The sequence below is a fragment of the Bufo bufo genome, chromosome 7, assembly GCF_905171765.1.
Source record: "Bufo bufo chromosome 7, aBufBuf1.1, whole genome shotgun sequence".
In the NCBI taxonomy this organism is placed as follows: Eukaryota; Metazoa; Chordata; class Amphibia; order Anura; family Bufonidae; genus Bufo; species Bufo bufo.
The window spans coordinates 43536475-43552415 of NC_053395.1; the positions used below are offsets into that span (position 1 = coordinate 43536475).

The following is a 15941-nucleotide window of genomic DNA, read 5'->3' on the forward strand; positions in this document are numbered from 1 at the left end:
GAGACACGCCTCCTCATTCTGAAGCCTAATGCAGGCATGCAGTGTGAAGGACCGCCCCTCCGTCTTCTTAGCCAGAGACAGACAAGCCATAGCAACAGTCTTTTAAGTGAGCAGTGGAAAGGGACAGAGGACATTAATGAAAGCTGTTGTTATAAAGGTAATTACAGATCTTTTGGCAATCAATGACAGACTAACTCAGGTATACATGCCTAGCTCTAATAAACTAGCAAATAAAAAAAAATATCAGTTATCCTTTAAAGCCTCAGGAGCCAGGAGGAAAGTTCCCTGGCATAACTTAGATTCAGACTACAGAGAGAGAGTGCAGCATACAGCCAGCCTGTCAGTACAGCAGAGTCAGAGAGAAACAGATACAGTTGAGTTTGGCTGCCAGTTTCATGCTAAAGCCTGCTGGAACCAAGACAAAGCCTGTAAACTGTTTGAAGAAACATTTATTCAAAGTAAAGCAGCCATTAAACTTCATCTCAAGGACTGGACTCCAGTTATTCTTTTATCCCTCAATTATTCCCCCTATTTATTGCTTCGGAGCCAAAGCCTGGGGTCCGGCCGTATCCAGGTAGGAGCACCGTGACACACATAAAGAGACATTTTAGGCCGCACTATACTACTCGGCAATTCCTACACCTGGGTCGCGTTATATAGAGGGCCCTGGGCGGAGGCGCCCATTGCATCATCAGCAAGGATGTCCCTCATTCACACCTGGCATGTCCAGCAGAAAAAAAACTGGACGCCATCAGCAAGGATGTCACTCATCCCTCACTTGGTATTTGTATGTATGACTATAATACTGGGACAGTCACGGTCAGGGATGGACTGGGACAATAAAGTGGCCCTGGACTTCAGCCAGACCGGCCCACTTTATTTTTCCCAAACACACTCAAAAAAGGGGTTATGTCTCTTCAGCAAGTGGCATTTATCTTGTAGAGAAAGTTAATACAAGGCACTTACTAATGTATTGTGATTGTCCATATTGCTTCCTTTGCTGGCGGGAGTCATTTTTCCATCACATTATGCACTGCTCGTTTCCATGGTTTTGACCACCCTGTAATCCAGCAGCGGTGGTCATGCTTGCACACTATAGGAGTAGCCGGGATTGTGGGAGTGCACATAGTTTGGTGCTTTTTTCGACCACCAATGCTGGATTACAGGGAGGTCGTAACCATGATGACGAGCCATGTATAATGTGCTGGGAGACATTTTGTCTCTATGGCACTATCTGCCCTAATAGTGATACAGTGCCCACATAGAGCACGATAGTGCCCTCCTATTCACAGAAAAATAGCGCATTTGTACCCATATAGTACCTACCTAGGTGCATAGAAAGTGCCATACTTTGGCTCTATGTCGGCACTGTATGACTGTGGCCAAAGTACTGTAGGTTTTCACTTTAGGTAGGTACTGTATGGCACCATAAGCAAGAAATACACCATTTATCTGTGCATAACATGGCGCTATCTGAGCACTGTATGACCGTGGGAAGACCTGGGCATACTATGCTCAGATAAGTTGTGTATTTAGTGTCTACAGTGCCCACAAAGTGCCATATCATACCTACCTAGAGCTAAAACGTGGGCAGAAAGTGCCATACTTTGCCTATAATTATACTCTGTCTACACAAGTATGGCGCTTTCCGAGTATGGGTTCTATATGGCACTATGTGGGCACGACAGGCACTAAATGCGCCATTTATCAGTGACAAAGTGCCCTTTCTGTGCACAGTCTGGCTCCAGGTAAATATTCTACTACACGTGGGGGCACAGCGCTCATCTCTTTAGTAAAGAGTCTTTACTACCTTACATTCAGCTCCCGCCTCCAGCCTCCAGTAACAAGTGCGGGCGGCAGCGCTCACTCACTGACGTCACGCGCCTGCGCCGCCTAGTGGGAGGAGCAGGCGTGTGACGTCAGTGAGTGAGCGCCGCCCCCACACTGCCTGCTGTTACTGGAGCTTTACCCCCCTGATGGCGGCCCTGGCCGGCCCATAATTCGATCGGCCCACCGGGATTCTCCCGGTACTCCCGATGGCCAGTCCATCGCTGGTCACGGTGTGCAGGAACCTCTAATGCCTCACCATCACTACCAGTGCCCGCAAACAGAATAATTTAAAAAAATTATTTTTTTAAAAATACCAACTCAAGCACTTTGAGTCATTCATATGTGACTTGTAATTGTATTGGTATTTGATATACTGTATATGGTGCATTTCTGTTTTTCCTATGGCAGAGATAAGAAGCTTTCCCTGGTTGACTGCTTTTCCCGAATCATGACACAAAATATCTCGCCCCATGCTACTACCACCAGAGGTCAGTCCGTGCATCTTGTCTTACAGACTTTAATTTTAGGAACTGAACACATCTGATTCCATCTTCTCCATTTCTCTAGGTTACTTATTCAGTGATGCGCACAAGACAGAACATGCAATGTCCTGCATCGATAAGTGCTGGGACATCTACAGGACCTACTGCAAGAAGAACACGTCCGCTCCATTTGAGCCTACCATGACCATGAGACATTTTATCTGGATGATGAGAGTAATTGTACTTCTTTACTTCCCATTGTGGACAGGGGATTTGCAGGGATCAGCAACCTTTGGCACTCCAGCTGCTGTGAAACTACAACTCCCAGCATGCACACTTACTTGGCTGTTCTTGTAACTCCTATAGAAGTGAAAGGAGGATCCTGGGAGTTGTAGTTTCAGAACAGCTGGAGCGCCGGAGGTTGCTAATCCCTGGTATACACTTTCTTAAAGGGAGTCTGTCATAAAAGTTTCACCTTTTTAACCCTTCCCATAGCTTTCTAGCAGCCTTACAGTTAATAAAAACGTTAACTTTATGAGCAATCCTGGACTTATAAAACCGGCAAAAAACATCTTAGTAGCATATGCAAATGAGGGCTCGCAAGTGCCCAGGGGCGGCGTTACCCTCGTAGGTGCCCAGCTAGCTCAGCCTTATCGTCGCTTCCCCCCGCCCGCCCATCCTTTCCCTCTGACCGCCCATCTACTTACTTCTTGTTTCGCCGAGATCCCGCGCCTGCGCACTCAGTCCGTCGGCCGGCGCATGCGCACTGCGATGCCCATTCCTTGTACGGCATCACAGTAATTAATGCGCATGCAACGATGGACCGGCTCCTTAGTGGTGGCGGCGCATGCGCATTAATTACTGTGATGCCGTACAAGGAATGGGCATCGTAGTTCACATGCATCGGCGCGGGATCTCGGTGAAACAAGAAGTAAGTAGATGGGCGGGCAGAGGGAAAGAATGGGCGGGGGGAAGCGACGATAAGGCTGAGCTAGCTGGGCACCTACGAGGGTAACGCTGCCCCTGGGCACTTGTGAGCCCTCATTTGCATATGCTACTAAGATGTTTTATAAGTCCAGGATTTCTCAGAAAGGTAACGTTTTTATTAACTGTAAGGCTGCTAGAAAGCTATGGGAAGGGTTAAAAAGGTGAAACTTTGATGACGGACTCCCTTTAAGGTGCCCATACACATAAGAGTAAAGTCGGTCGAACCTGCCAGTTTCTGAAGGACTGCCCGACTGTCTTATGTGTATGAGGGTGTGCTGACAGGTGATATAGAGAGAAAGAAAGGTAAGGCCTGTTAAAGAGCATCTGTCAGCAGTTTTGTACCTATGACACTGGCTGACCTGTTACATGTGCGCTTGGCAGCTGAAGGCATCTGTGTCGGTCCCATGTTCATATGTGCCCGCATTGCTGAGAAAAATGATGTTTTAGAATATGCAAAATGAGGCGTCATTCACCTGACAACTTGTCTTGCCCCTAATTCATATGGAAGCTGTTTTCACCCGTTGTCACAATCTGTTCTTACCCATTGGGTCAAGGAGTTTAGTTTCTCTAGGAACAGCACAAAAGCTAGAAATCTCACTGACACGTTTTTGTTTCACGTATAGGATTTACGAGTCTTAAGTAATAAACTCAGTGTCACGAAGATCGTGGACATTTTAGCTGAGGATGATCCAAGTGTGCGAGATGGAAATGAGATCAACCTAGAGCTGGAGGTAAGTCATTCCAAGTCCACTCAATGACTGAAAAATAACACACCCATATAGAAATGTCGGATTGCTGCAAAACTCGGCACGTTTGTTATATCTCATGTAAATCACTACAAGTGTGGTCCGATTAGACACTGGGTCTTGCCACAAGAGAGAATAAAAGTGCTTCCCCTGCAGCCCTTTAAAAAGGCTCTCAGAGCCTACTTTTGGGTAGTGTACCTCTTGGTGAGAAATTGTTGACTGCTAGAACGATACGCTCGAAGACAATTAGTCCTACCTGATAAACTCTGAGAGGGGAGCGCATTATTGGACTGAGGGAAGCATTATGGTCTTGTAGACGAATTGCCTGCCATCTAGGCTTTTCTCACCTCGCTGTTAGGAGGTGTTGGGAGCAGTGGTTACGTGAGGGCACGCACACACAAGCCCAGACAGACCACCAGTAGAGGGGATCGTTTGATCCGCTGACAAACACGAGCAGCTACCACAGTTTCGTTGTCCGCCTTCCAGACCCGGGTGGCATCTTCATTACACACCCTGTCTCTGCCCGGACCATTTCCAGGCACTTAGCAGAAGGACATTTGGTGTCAAGGCGCCCATCACATGTCATACCATTGACATCCAGCCCCTGTCACCTTCGTTTGCAGTGGTGTTATGGACGAGAAACCTGGACTGTGACAGACTGGAACCGTATTGTATTTAGCGATGAATCCAGGTTCTGTTTGGGTCTCCTGATGGTCGGGTTTGAATATAGAACCCTTGTGGTGAGCGCTTGACCTGCCCGATCACCGGATTTTTCACCAATCAAGCATTTGTAGGACCAGCCAGCTTTGGCAGCCTATGAGTATGCAGAATCTGTGGGCAGATGTGCTGCAGGATACCATACAGAACCTGTATGCCTCCATGTCCAGCTGTATCTCGTCTTGTATCCAGGCTAAAGGAGGCCCAACAGGGTCCTAGAGCCTCCTTTCAGTTTCCCCAATAAATGCCTCCTTGCGCATCTTTACATTCACACATAGAAAGGGTCATTCCAGCAGCTCCTTCTTGGCGCGGTATTTTTTTTGGTCACTGAGTGTATTATAATAGATTTAGGGGTATTCCAAATTTTAATGGGGCCACAAAACATGTGGACAGCACACCGTGTGCTGTCCGCATCCGTACTTCCTTTCCCTGGCCCCACAGAAAAGATAGAACATGTCCTATTCTTGTCCGCAATTGCGGACAAGAATAGGCATTTCTATTGTAGGACTGGCAAAATGGGGAACGCCCACTGGATGGTATCCGTGTTTTGCGGATCCGCAATTTGCAGACCTGCAAAACCCATACGGCCGTTTGAATGGGCCCTAATGGTAATTACGTGTGTACACACATTGACGTGGATGGCATCATTCTTCTGACATTCTTGATAAATGTGCTCCTATCTCAGGGTTATGGCAGCAGCTCCCTTATGATGTATGACCTACAGCAGCCAGTAGGTGGCGCTGTGTACTATGTCCCATTGGGCGATTGTACAGAATCATGATTGCCAACCACATATTTGGAAATGTCTCCTTTCCTTTTGCTGAATGTAAAGTAAATCTATTTTATTGCAGCTTACATTTCTGGAATTTTTGGAGGCGCTGATTGGCTGTGCCATTACATATGTCACAGATGAGCCACCAAACCATGAACTTCATCAGGAACCGCAAGGGGCAGACACAGTATCAGATGGCAGTGCCAGCGCAGATGTTACCAACCACCACCCGGGTCTTTCAACTCCAGTAAGAACTGTTCACAATGCATTATCCAGTACAGGCCATGTAACGATACTCTCCTCCATGTTCCTGTGAATTCGTGTTACAATATGGACGTTCCTATTCTTTCTTTTATCTGTAGAGGAAATCGGACTGTTGGACGGAAGAGAAGGAGCTGATTATTGCCATGAAGGTGAATGAAAGACGCAGCCCACGTTCGCCGTTCCATTCTCCAAGTGAGTAAAATGCGAACATTACAAGTGTCCTATTTTTTTGATGCTCAGGAACTGATTGGTTCCAGATAAAAATGAAAGTGTCGCCGTAATTCTGTCCTCCATCCCAATCGGACGTTGTGCTTCTCTATGCATCTCTACGGGTGGGGCGGGTTGGGTGATACAGTTGTTGAGGAAATCATGCTTTGTGTGAAGAATCTTGTTCATAGCTCTTAGGCCTCATGCACACGACCGTTGTGTGTTTTGCGGTCCGCAAAACACGGATGGCGTCCGTGTGCGTTCCGCGATTTGCAGAACGGCACGGACAGCCATTGATATAACTGCCTATTCTTGTCCGCAAGACGGACAAGAATAGGGGAGGTTATATTTTTTTTTGCAGACCACAGATGCGGAGTGCTGTCCCCATCTTTTGGCGGCCCCATTGAAGTGAATGAGTCCGCATCCAAGAGGCAAAAAAAACCTGCTGATCGGATGTGGATCAAAACAACGGTCGTGGGCATGAGGCTTTAGGCAGCATTCACACAAGCATGTCATGGCTGCAAACTCTGGATCCACAAAACACGGGCACCGGCAGTGTGCACCCTGCATATCGCAGTGTGGACCCATTGACTTCAACGGGTCTGCGATCCACAAGATGCAGCCAACCATAAGACATGTCCTATCTTTTGTGGCACGGAGACATGGAAGGGCTTCCTTGTGCTTCCGGGTCCATGCCTCCGCGCTGAAAAAGATAGGACATGTCCTTTCTTTGGCCACATCTTGCGAATGGCAGACCCATCGAAGTCAATGGGTCTGCACCACGATGCCTGTGTTTTGCAGATCCACAGTTTGCGGACGTGGCCACGTGAGTCCACCCTTATTAAATGGGTTCTCCGCTATGGACAATCCCCACCTGTTAGAAGGGTCCCTTGACAATAAATAAATAGCAAATTGTCCCCAGCTCTCACTTGTGGAGGAAACCTGGCAGTAAGTGTTCAGTTTCCCCGCAGCGCCACCACAGGGGAAACTAAGCATTACACATTGCCCATTCATATCAGTGAGTTTTCTGTGTAATGCTGGACAGGACTGGTCCAACAGGGCAACAGACAAACTTTGTTGCTGCTTTTTACACAGGTCAAGAAATGCACCTTCTGAACCGAGACCCCCTCCTCCCCTTTCTCGTAATAACACACAATTCCCTAATAGAGTGTATAAAATGTGGCTAAAGGCATAGTCCATTTGTCATAGCGCTCAGTGAGGAACATTCTGAATTTTGGTATGGGAGCTATATGATTTGTGTGTAAATTCTTTTATAGTTCATAGGTTTTTCTGATTTTTTTTTTTTTTTTTTTTTTACTGATGACCTATCCTATGGATAGGTTATCAGTATCTGATCAATGGAGGTCCGACACCCGGGACCCCTGCTGATCAACCGTTTGAGAAGGCATTGTCGTTCGCAGTAGCGCCACAGGCTTCTCATAGCTTTTCTTAGGCCATGTGACTTCAATGTTCATCGGTCACATGGCCTAGGCACAGCTCAGCCCCATTGGAGTGAATGGGCCTGAGCTGCAATATCAAGGACAGCCACTATACAATGTACGGCGCTGTGCTTAGTGAGCTGATAGAAGGCCACGGCACTACTGCAAGCGTCGCTACCTTCTCATACAGCTGATCTGTGAGGGTCCTGGGTGTCAGACCCCCACCGATCAGATACTAGGTCATCATTAAAAAAAATCTCAGAAAACTCGTTTAATATCCATCCTTTTTTTCCATCTCTCACTCCTATAAAATGAGAAAGTAAGAAAGTAATCAGCACTGGATTTTGGTCCAAAAAACCTCAAGATAAAAGTTTTAACTGAAAAGGGGGGGTATGTCAGGTTTTTAATACTGATGGCCTATCCTCAGGACAGGCCAGCTCTATATGATCCGGCGTGGGTCCGACACCCCGGACTCCTGCCGATTAGCTGTTACAGAGTAACTCCGGTGCTAGAAGTCGGGGACAAAACTGCACAGCTCTGTTCATGGTGTAGTAGAGCGTTCCTCAACTCCAGTCCTCAGGGACCACCTGTCAGTCACGTTTCCAGGATTTCCTTAGGCCTCTTTCACACGGGCGTTGCGGGAAAAGGTGCGGGTGCGTTGCGGGAACATGCGTGATTTTTCCGCGCGAGTGCAAAACATTGTCATGCGTTTTGCACTCGCGTGAGAAAAATCGCGCGTGTTTGGTACCCAAACCCGAACTTCTTCACAGAAGTTCAGGCTTGGGATTGGTGTTCTGTAAATAGTATTATTTTCCCTTATAACATGGTTATAAGGGAAAATAATAGCATTCTGAATACAGAATGCATAGTAAAACAGCGCTGGAGGGGTTAAAAAAAATAAATAAAATGTTTTAACTCACCTTAGTCCACTTGTTCGCGGCCCGGCATCTCCTTCTGGCTTCATCTGATCTCTGTGCAGCAACAGGACCTGTGGTGACGTCATTCCGGTCATCACATGATCCATCACCATGGTAAAAGATCATGTGACGTACCATGTGATGACCGGAGTGACGTCATCAAAGGTCCTTGATCCTATAATTAATGCTCACCACAGGTCCTATTCAGTAAAGGGGACAGAAGGAGATGCCGACATCGCGATCAAGTGGATTAAGGTGAGTTAAATGATTATTATTATTTTTTTAACCCCTCCAGCGCTGTTTTACTTTGCATTCTGTATTCAGAATGCTATTATTTTCCCTTATATCCATGTTATAAGGGAAAATAATACAGTGAATAGACTGTCACCTAGCAACCATGCGTGAAAATCGCACCGCATCCGCACTTGCTTGCGGATGCTTGCGATTTTCACGCAACCCCATTCACTTCTATGGGGCCTGCGTTGCGTGAAAAACGCAGAATATAGAGCATGCTGCGATTTTCACGCAACGCATAAGTGATGCGTGAAAATCACCGCTCATCTGAACAGCCCCATAGAAATGAATGGGTCAGTATTCAGTGCGGGTGCAATGCGTTCAACTCACGCATCGCATCCGCGCGGAATACTCGCCCGTGTGAAAGGGGCCTTAGTATTGAGCAGGTGCTATAATTAGTGTCCATGCATCAGGACCTACCACAGGTATTCATTCTGTGGGATATTCTCAAATCATGACCGGCAGGTGGGTCTTGAGGACTGGTGTAGTGGACGGAGCTAGTAACCGCAGCGGTGCTCCCATGGAGGTGAATAGGAGCAGTGCTCCATTTACAAGCATCACCCACTGCACAGTGGACGGAGCTGTGTAGTTCTGTCGCCAGAGCTACGCTGAAACAGCTAATCAACGGGGTGAAGAACGCCTGCCAATCAGATATAGATGGCCTATTCTGAGGATAGACCATTAGTATTAAAATCCTGGACATCCTCTTTAAAGGGGTTGTCCGGGCTCTTACTATCGCACCCCCGCCGATCAGCTGTATGCAGAGACGGCGTGCGCAGTGTCCACGTGCTGTCTCCTGTCTCTCTTCCTGCTCGCTGCTGTATGTTTATGGCAAAGCAACAGTGAACAGGAAGACAGAAGGGAGACTGCACGTGTGCACTGTGCGCGCGCCTTCTCCTCATACAGCTGGTCGGCAGGGGGGCCGGGTGTGGGACCCCCACCAATCTGATATTGATGGCCTATCCTGAAGACAGGTCATCAATAGTAAAAGCCTGGAAAACCCCTTTAAAGGGGTTCTGCACTTTCATTTAACTGATGATCTATCCTCTGGATAGATCATCAGCTTCTGATCGGCGGGGGTCTGACACCCGGGACCCCCGCCGATCAGCTGTTTGAGAAGGCAGCGGCGCTCCAGCAGCGCCGCGGCCTTCTCACTGTTTACCGCCGGCCCACTGACGTCACGACTAGTATCAACTAGCGTGGGTGGGGCTAAGCTCTGTTCACTTGAATGGAGCTTAACCCCGCCCACGAGGTTGATACTAGTCGTGACGTCAGTGGGCCGGCGGTAAACAGTGAGAAGGCTGAAGCGCCGCTGCCTTCTCAAACAGCTGATCGTCAGGGGTCCCGGGTGTCAGACCCCCGCCGATCAGAAGCTGATGATCTATTAAATGAAAGTGCAGAACCCCTTTAAGGTTTATCTGCTGTTTAAAACATATAGCCTGAAGTGCTTTACTATTTCGTTCTATGGATCTGTACGGTCCCTTATAATTATTTTACATTACAATAAAAGGTCTAGAAAATAAAATACCCGTGGCATGCTATTATTTTAGATTCATTATAATATATAATATCACTGTTCATGGGTCTGACATTGACGACCAGTGTAGCTACCTATAGAGGGCACTGACGACACCATTTTCTTCCTGCTGGAAGAGAGCTCATTTGAATACCGTTTTCCCTTGGAGCATTGCCTGCAAGACTCCATAGACCAGCGCCTCAAGGAGAACCACTACCACCCCAAGCACCAAAGATGTCCCAGAAGAGCCATGCAGTAATTGTGTTTTTTCACTTGGTGGCAGTATAGCCTCACTAGTAGATTTATATGACTGTCCCTGCATGCAATCACTTCTTGCCAAGTTAGATAGGATTTTTGCATTGTGTCTGTTCGATCTGTCTTTCTCGTCCCTGGCAAATATGAAAGGGTCACATCCACACAGGACCCAAAAAGCAGCAGAAAACTAGACCATGAATCTTTTCATAGATCAACAGGAAAATCCGCAACAAGTCCTCGGCAAAATCCACTTGAATTGCATGCAGATTTTGGGCATGGATTTTACTGCGGATGTGCCACGCATTTCACCCTATGTATTGCAAGGGGTGAAATCTGTGGTCGAAACCCAGAGCATAAATTGACATGCTGCAGATTTACAATACGCACTGCATGACGGGTTTCGCATACAGTTCTTTATGCAGTGCGCGGATGAGATTTCTACTGTCATCCTCTTTGCTGTTAACGGAAAATACTGCAGATTTTCCATCCACAGTTCCACAGCGGAAAGTCTGCAGTGTATATGCTCCATGTGGATGTCCCCTAAAGGGTCCCTGCATATTTTTGCGGATTACGCGCGTTTTTTCCGAGTGGATTCTCATGCAAAAAAATCAAATAAAAAAACGCAGCATAATACAGTACCAGCAAAGTGCATGAGATAAGACAAACCTCATGAAAACTTAGCTTTTTTTTCTTCTGTGTGGAAATTGACCTGAGGGGAGGATTTTGAAATCCGAGGCGTCAATTGTTTTTTTGTGGGATTTCACCCTTTTCAGTGCAAGGGTGAGATCTGCGGGAAAACCGCATCAAATCTGCACCAAAAAATTCTAGTAACACATGGGTTTTGGTGCGGATTCGGCGTGGAATAGGGGATTTTCTTTTTGTAAACCTGCAACCATGTGCAGGTAGCCTAAGGCCTCTTTCGCATGAACAATACGGATTGGCTCCGGATGCGTTCAGTGAAACTCGCACCCTTTTGCAAGCAAGTTCAGTCAGTTTTGTCTGCAATACGTTTTTCACTGAAGCCCCATTCACTTCTAGGGGGGCCGGGGCTGCGTGAAAAACGCAGAATATAGAACATGCTTGATTCTCACGCAACGCAGAACTGATGCGTAAAAAAAAAACGCTCATGTACACGGACACATTAAATTGAATGGGTCAGGATTCAGTGCGGGTGCTGTGCGTCCAATTCATGCATCGCACCCGCGTGGGAAAGGGGCCTAAGGGTACCTGCACACGGCTGCAGTCTAGGCTGAGTTCACATCACCATTTATTTTTCCGTTCTTTGGATCCTGAGCATCGCAGCCGTTTCATTTCCATCACAAAGTACTTTTTCTCCCGTTAAAAATAACTAATCTCTGATGGAAGTGACGCAAACTGATCATAACTGATGCTTAAAAAAAAGACAGATCCGTTATTTTTAGCGCCAACTCCTGCTAACTGAGCAGAACTGATGCTCAAAATAATTGATCCCTTTTTTTTATTTTTCTGGTTTTCTTACGGATCAGAAGAATGGAAAGGGAATGTGAACTCAGCCTTAGGGCCCATTCACACGAACGTAAGGGTTCTGCACCCGTAGACGCTGTGTGCATGCTGCGGATGCGGACCCGTTGACTTGAATGGGTCTGCGATTCGCAAAAGATAGGACATGTTCAAGGTCGCAATCCACGTTATATTATGAAGAGGATTTCACTTATTGTTTTGTTTGCAGGGAAGGCCCAAAAGAAAATCATGACGGATAAATGGTTCTATCAGGTCGATGTGTTTTTCCAGAAAGTATTTTTTCCAGCCTATGAGAAAGCAGAACAACTGAAGGCAGAAATCCCAAAAAACAGAGCCCAGCAGGCGGCGCAGGCCCGATTACAGCAGATCCGGGAGGAGGAGGAAGCACGGTAAACATGATGGCTGACTTATGGCTCTGGCCGTTTTGTATATAATATATATACCTTATTAACATACTGTTACTTGCTTTATATGTTAAGACTAAAAGCACTAAAAGAAGCAGAGGAGGCCAAGAGGATGGAACAGATGGAGTTAGAGAAGATCGCTGCCATGTTGGAGGCTGTACAGGTATCCGATGACCAGGTCGACGAAAGCGGCCAGTGTCCTGTCCCAGTCAAGGAAGATGCTCCCCTCCCCTCGACTACTGCCAGTACGAAGGCGACACCAGCAACAGGCAGAAAGAAGAAGAAATAATTATAGAAATTGGGAATAAACTCAGTAGTAGTTGTGGAGCAGATTACGATCTAATATGATGCATAAAAATGTGGCTCTCCCAGAATCCTGAACGGCAGAGTTTTTTTCGTTAGGGTATGTTCACACCATCAGGATTTGATTCTACACCTAAATCATGTTCAGATCCTCTGACTTTCCACAAGCTGCGCAAGTGAATGGGCTATGTTTTTTTTTTTTTTTTTTTATAATTAATGTGCTGTGGATTTTAAAATATGCCGATTCGGCCTCATACTCACGGCTGTTGTTTTGGTCCGCATCCGAGCCACAGTTTTGGATACGGACCCATTCAGTTCAATGGGGCCGCAAAAGATGCAGACAGCACTCCATGTTGCTGTCCGCATCCGTTGCTCCGTTCCGTGGCCCCGCAAAAAAAAAATATATATAACCTGTCCTATTCTTGTCCGTTTTGCGGACAAGAATAGGCATTTCTACAATGGGCCGCCCGTTCCGTTTCGGAAGGTACACGGGCGGCTTCCGTTTTTTTGCGGATCTGCGGTTTGAGGACCGCAAAAAAACGGAACGGTCGTGTGCATGTAGCCTTCTACAGGGAAAAACCACAGTTTAGCAAAGGGGATGACAGTAGAAATCTCATCCGCACACTGCATTAAAAAAATCTATACAAAATCCGTCATGCAGTGCGGTTTGTAAAACTACAACACGTCAATTTATGCTCTGGGTTTCGACCACAGATTTCACCCCTTGCAATACATAGGGTGAAATGCGTGGCACCTCCGCAGTAAAATCCATGCCAAAATCTGCATGCAATTCAAGTGGATTTTGCCGAGGAGTTGTTGCGGATTTTCCTGTTGATCTATAAAAAGATTCACGGTCTAGTTTCCTGCTGCTTTTTGTGTCCTGTGTGGATGTAACCCTTTCATATTTGCCAGGGACGAGAAAGACAGATCGAACAGACACAATGCATAAATCCTATCTAACATGGCAAGAACCATGCAAACGACTATCTCTTTTGCGGTCCACAAATCATGGATCCACAAAATACGGATGCGGCCCGGGTGAGATCCGCAGATGGCACACAGACGGGTGTTCGCATTTTGTGGACATTGTCTGTCTTTTTACAGAATGGAAATACGGATACAGAAAGCAAAGCACACAGATGATGTGCTTTCCACATCCGTATGTCCATTGTGCAAAGGGATAGAACATGTCCGATACTTGGCCGCAAAATGTAGACGGCTGACCCATTGAAGTCAGTGGGTCATCAAAAAGTGTGGATGCAACATGGATGGTGTCCGTATGTTTGTGGATTGCAAAACATGGTCTTGTGGATGAGGCCTTATAGACATTTTTAAAGCGTGGATTGTTTCAGTCCTGGAAGAAAAAAAAAGTCACATTCTATCTATAGTATTAGGATTAATTAATAATAACTCATTACATATGTACATATCATTCAAATAACTGAAGTATAACACCCAGAGATTATAGGGCAGTGGTGGCGAACCTATGGCACGGGTGCCAGAGGCGACACTCGGAGCCCTCTCTGTGGGCACCCGCACCCTGGAAAAAGTCTATGGTGTACCAATAAGTCCTAGACTTTTCCTGCCATTCATCAGCGCAGGGCGCACTATGAACAGCACAGGCAGGCTATTACAGCTACATGATAAAGTACATGGAAGATATACTATATTGTTGTGTTGGCACTTTGTGATAAATAAGTGGGTTTTGGGTTGCAGTTTGGGCACTCGGCCTCTAAAAGGTTTGCCACTACTGTTATAGGGGAATCATTATTATAGAAGGAGGTCCCTCCATTCAAGACCCCCCTATCATAACCAAAATAGAGCATCTCTAGTGCTGGAGGTCTTTGCATTATATTACACTGCAACTTTTGGCCATGTGAAATTAAGATCGCAAATACTGTGCTTCTTTCTAGTCGCAGCTAGTGATCGTGAGCGCAGTCACACAGAATTCCAGCAGGGTTGGATTTCTGCTGACTGACTGGTCATGTCACCTTGCGGGTCGGAATGAAACCACATTCACTGGGGCACATTTACTAAGACCAGCTTTTTACGCCGGTCTTAGTTTCCCCCTCTGCGCTGCCGCTAGATTCGTCTAATTTATGGCGAGGCCTGCACCTCGTCATAAATTAGGAGCATCTGTGGCAGTCCATGCGCCTGGAGTGAAAACTAGTTTTTAGCTAATATTTGCGCCTATTTCCAGGCGCTAATGGAAGTAAATTTGCCACGTGCAAGGTGTTTCCAAGTTATATGGTCTTTATTGCATGAAGAAGTACAGTATATATATTATTAGGATGCGTTTCGGCCCATTCAGCCTTCGTTACACTGTGCCTTAATAGTGTTGCAAGTCCATTAGTAAATGTGCCCCCCTAACTTTAGCCTTAGTGTACAACTACACGGTGATTGTCAATGGTGTCACAATGCAACATGCTGCAACTCCGACATGACAATTGAAGAAAAAACCCATACATGTTGACTTTGTGTCGTAGGTCACATGTCACGCGAAACTTCTACTCTATTGACTTTAATGGAAATCACATGCACAGCTCGGCTGTGAAGCAAGTTGTAGACAAGTTGCACATATTTTTTTGCAACGTGTCGCTATGTAGCCATACCCCTACATGGGATCTGTGTAAGGCTACTTTCGCACTAGCGTTAATATTTTCCGGTATTGAGATCCGTCATAGGGTCTCAATACCAGGTAAAAACGCTTCAGTTTTGTCCCCAAATGCTTCCGTTTTGTCCTCATTGTCAGTGGGGACAAAACGTAACTGAACAGAACGGAATGCTCCAAAATGCATTCCGTTCTGTGTGGTTAGCTTCTCATACCGGAGAGCAAACCGCAGCAATCGTCATGGGATGCGGATCAAGACTGATCAGTCGTGACCCACAATACAAGTCAATGGGGACTGATCCGTTTTCTCTGACACAATAGAAAACGTATCCGTCCCCCATTGACTTTCAATGGTGTTCAAGACGGATCCGTCTTGGCAATGTTAAAGATAATACAACCGGATCCGTTCATAACGGATGCAGATGGTTGTATTATCAGTAACAGAAGCGTTTTTGCTGAACACTGCCGGATCCAGCAAAAACTCTAGTGTGAAAGTAGCCTAATGCTTCATACCTTGGAACCAAACCCGAGTTCGGGAAATGTTTTTTTTTTACAGTAGAAATTGATTTCTGAAGTTATTATGCGAAGTCTCGCGACATTTCTCGAAGTAATAACTTCGGCTCATAGGAGCCAATACATTCTAATACTGTTCGGATTCATCCGAAGTCGATTCGCTCATCCCAAGTCTCAGCAGCAG

At 46.3% G+C, this 15941-nt stretch overlaps 1 protein-coding gene across 1 annotated transcript in view; it reads left to right on the forward strand.

The window, feature by feature from the left end:
* The window catches only part of RSPH10B (radial spoke head 10 homolog B), a 43634-nt gene extending 30995 nt beyond the window's left edge, over positions 1–12639 (forward strand). The window contains exons 13-19 of the mRNA XM_040440241.1: positions 2239–2318; positions 2398–2546; positions 3923–4030; positions 5614–5781; positions 5897–5990; positions 12135–12315; positions 12406–12639. Coding sequence (XP_040296175.1) covers positions 2239–2318; positions 2398–2546; positions 3923–4030; positions 5614–5781; positions 5897–5990; positions 12135–12315; positions 12406–12619 — 994 coding nt within the window. The 3' untranslated portion in view covers positions 12620–12639. The remainder of the gene's footprint in view (positions 1–2238; positions 2319–2397; positions 2547–3922; positions 4031–5613; positions 5782–5896; positions 5991–12134; positions 12316–12405) is intronic.
* Positions 12640–15941: the final 3302 nt, after the last annotated feature.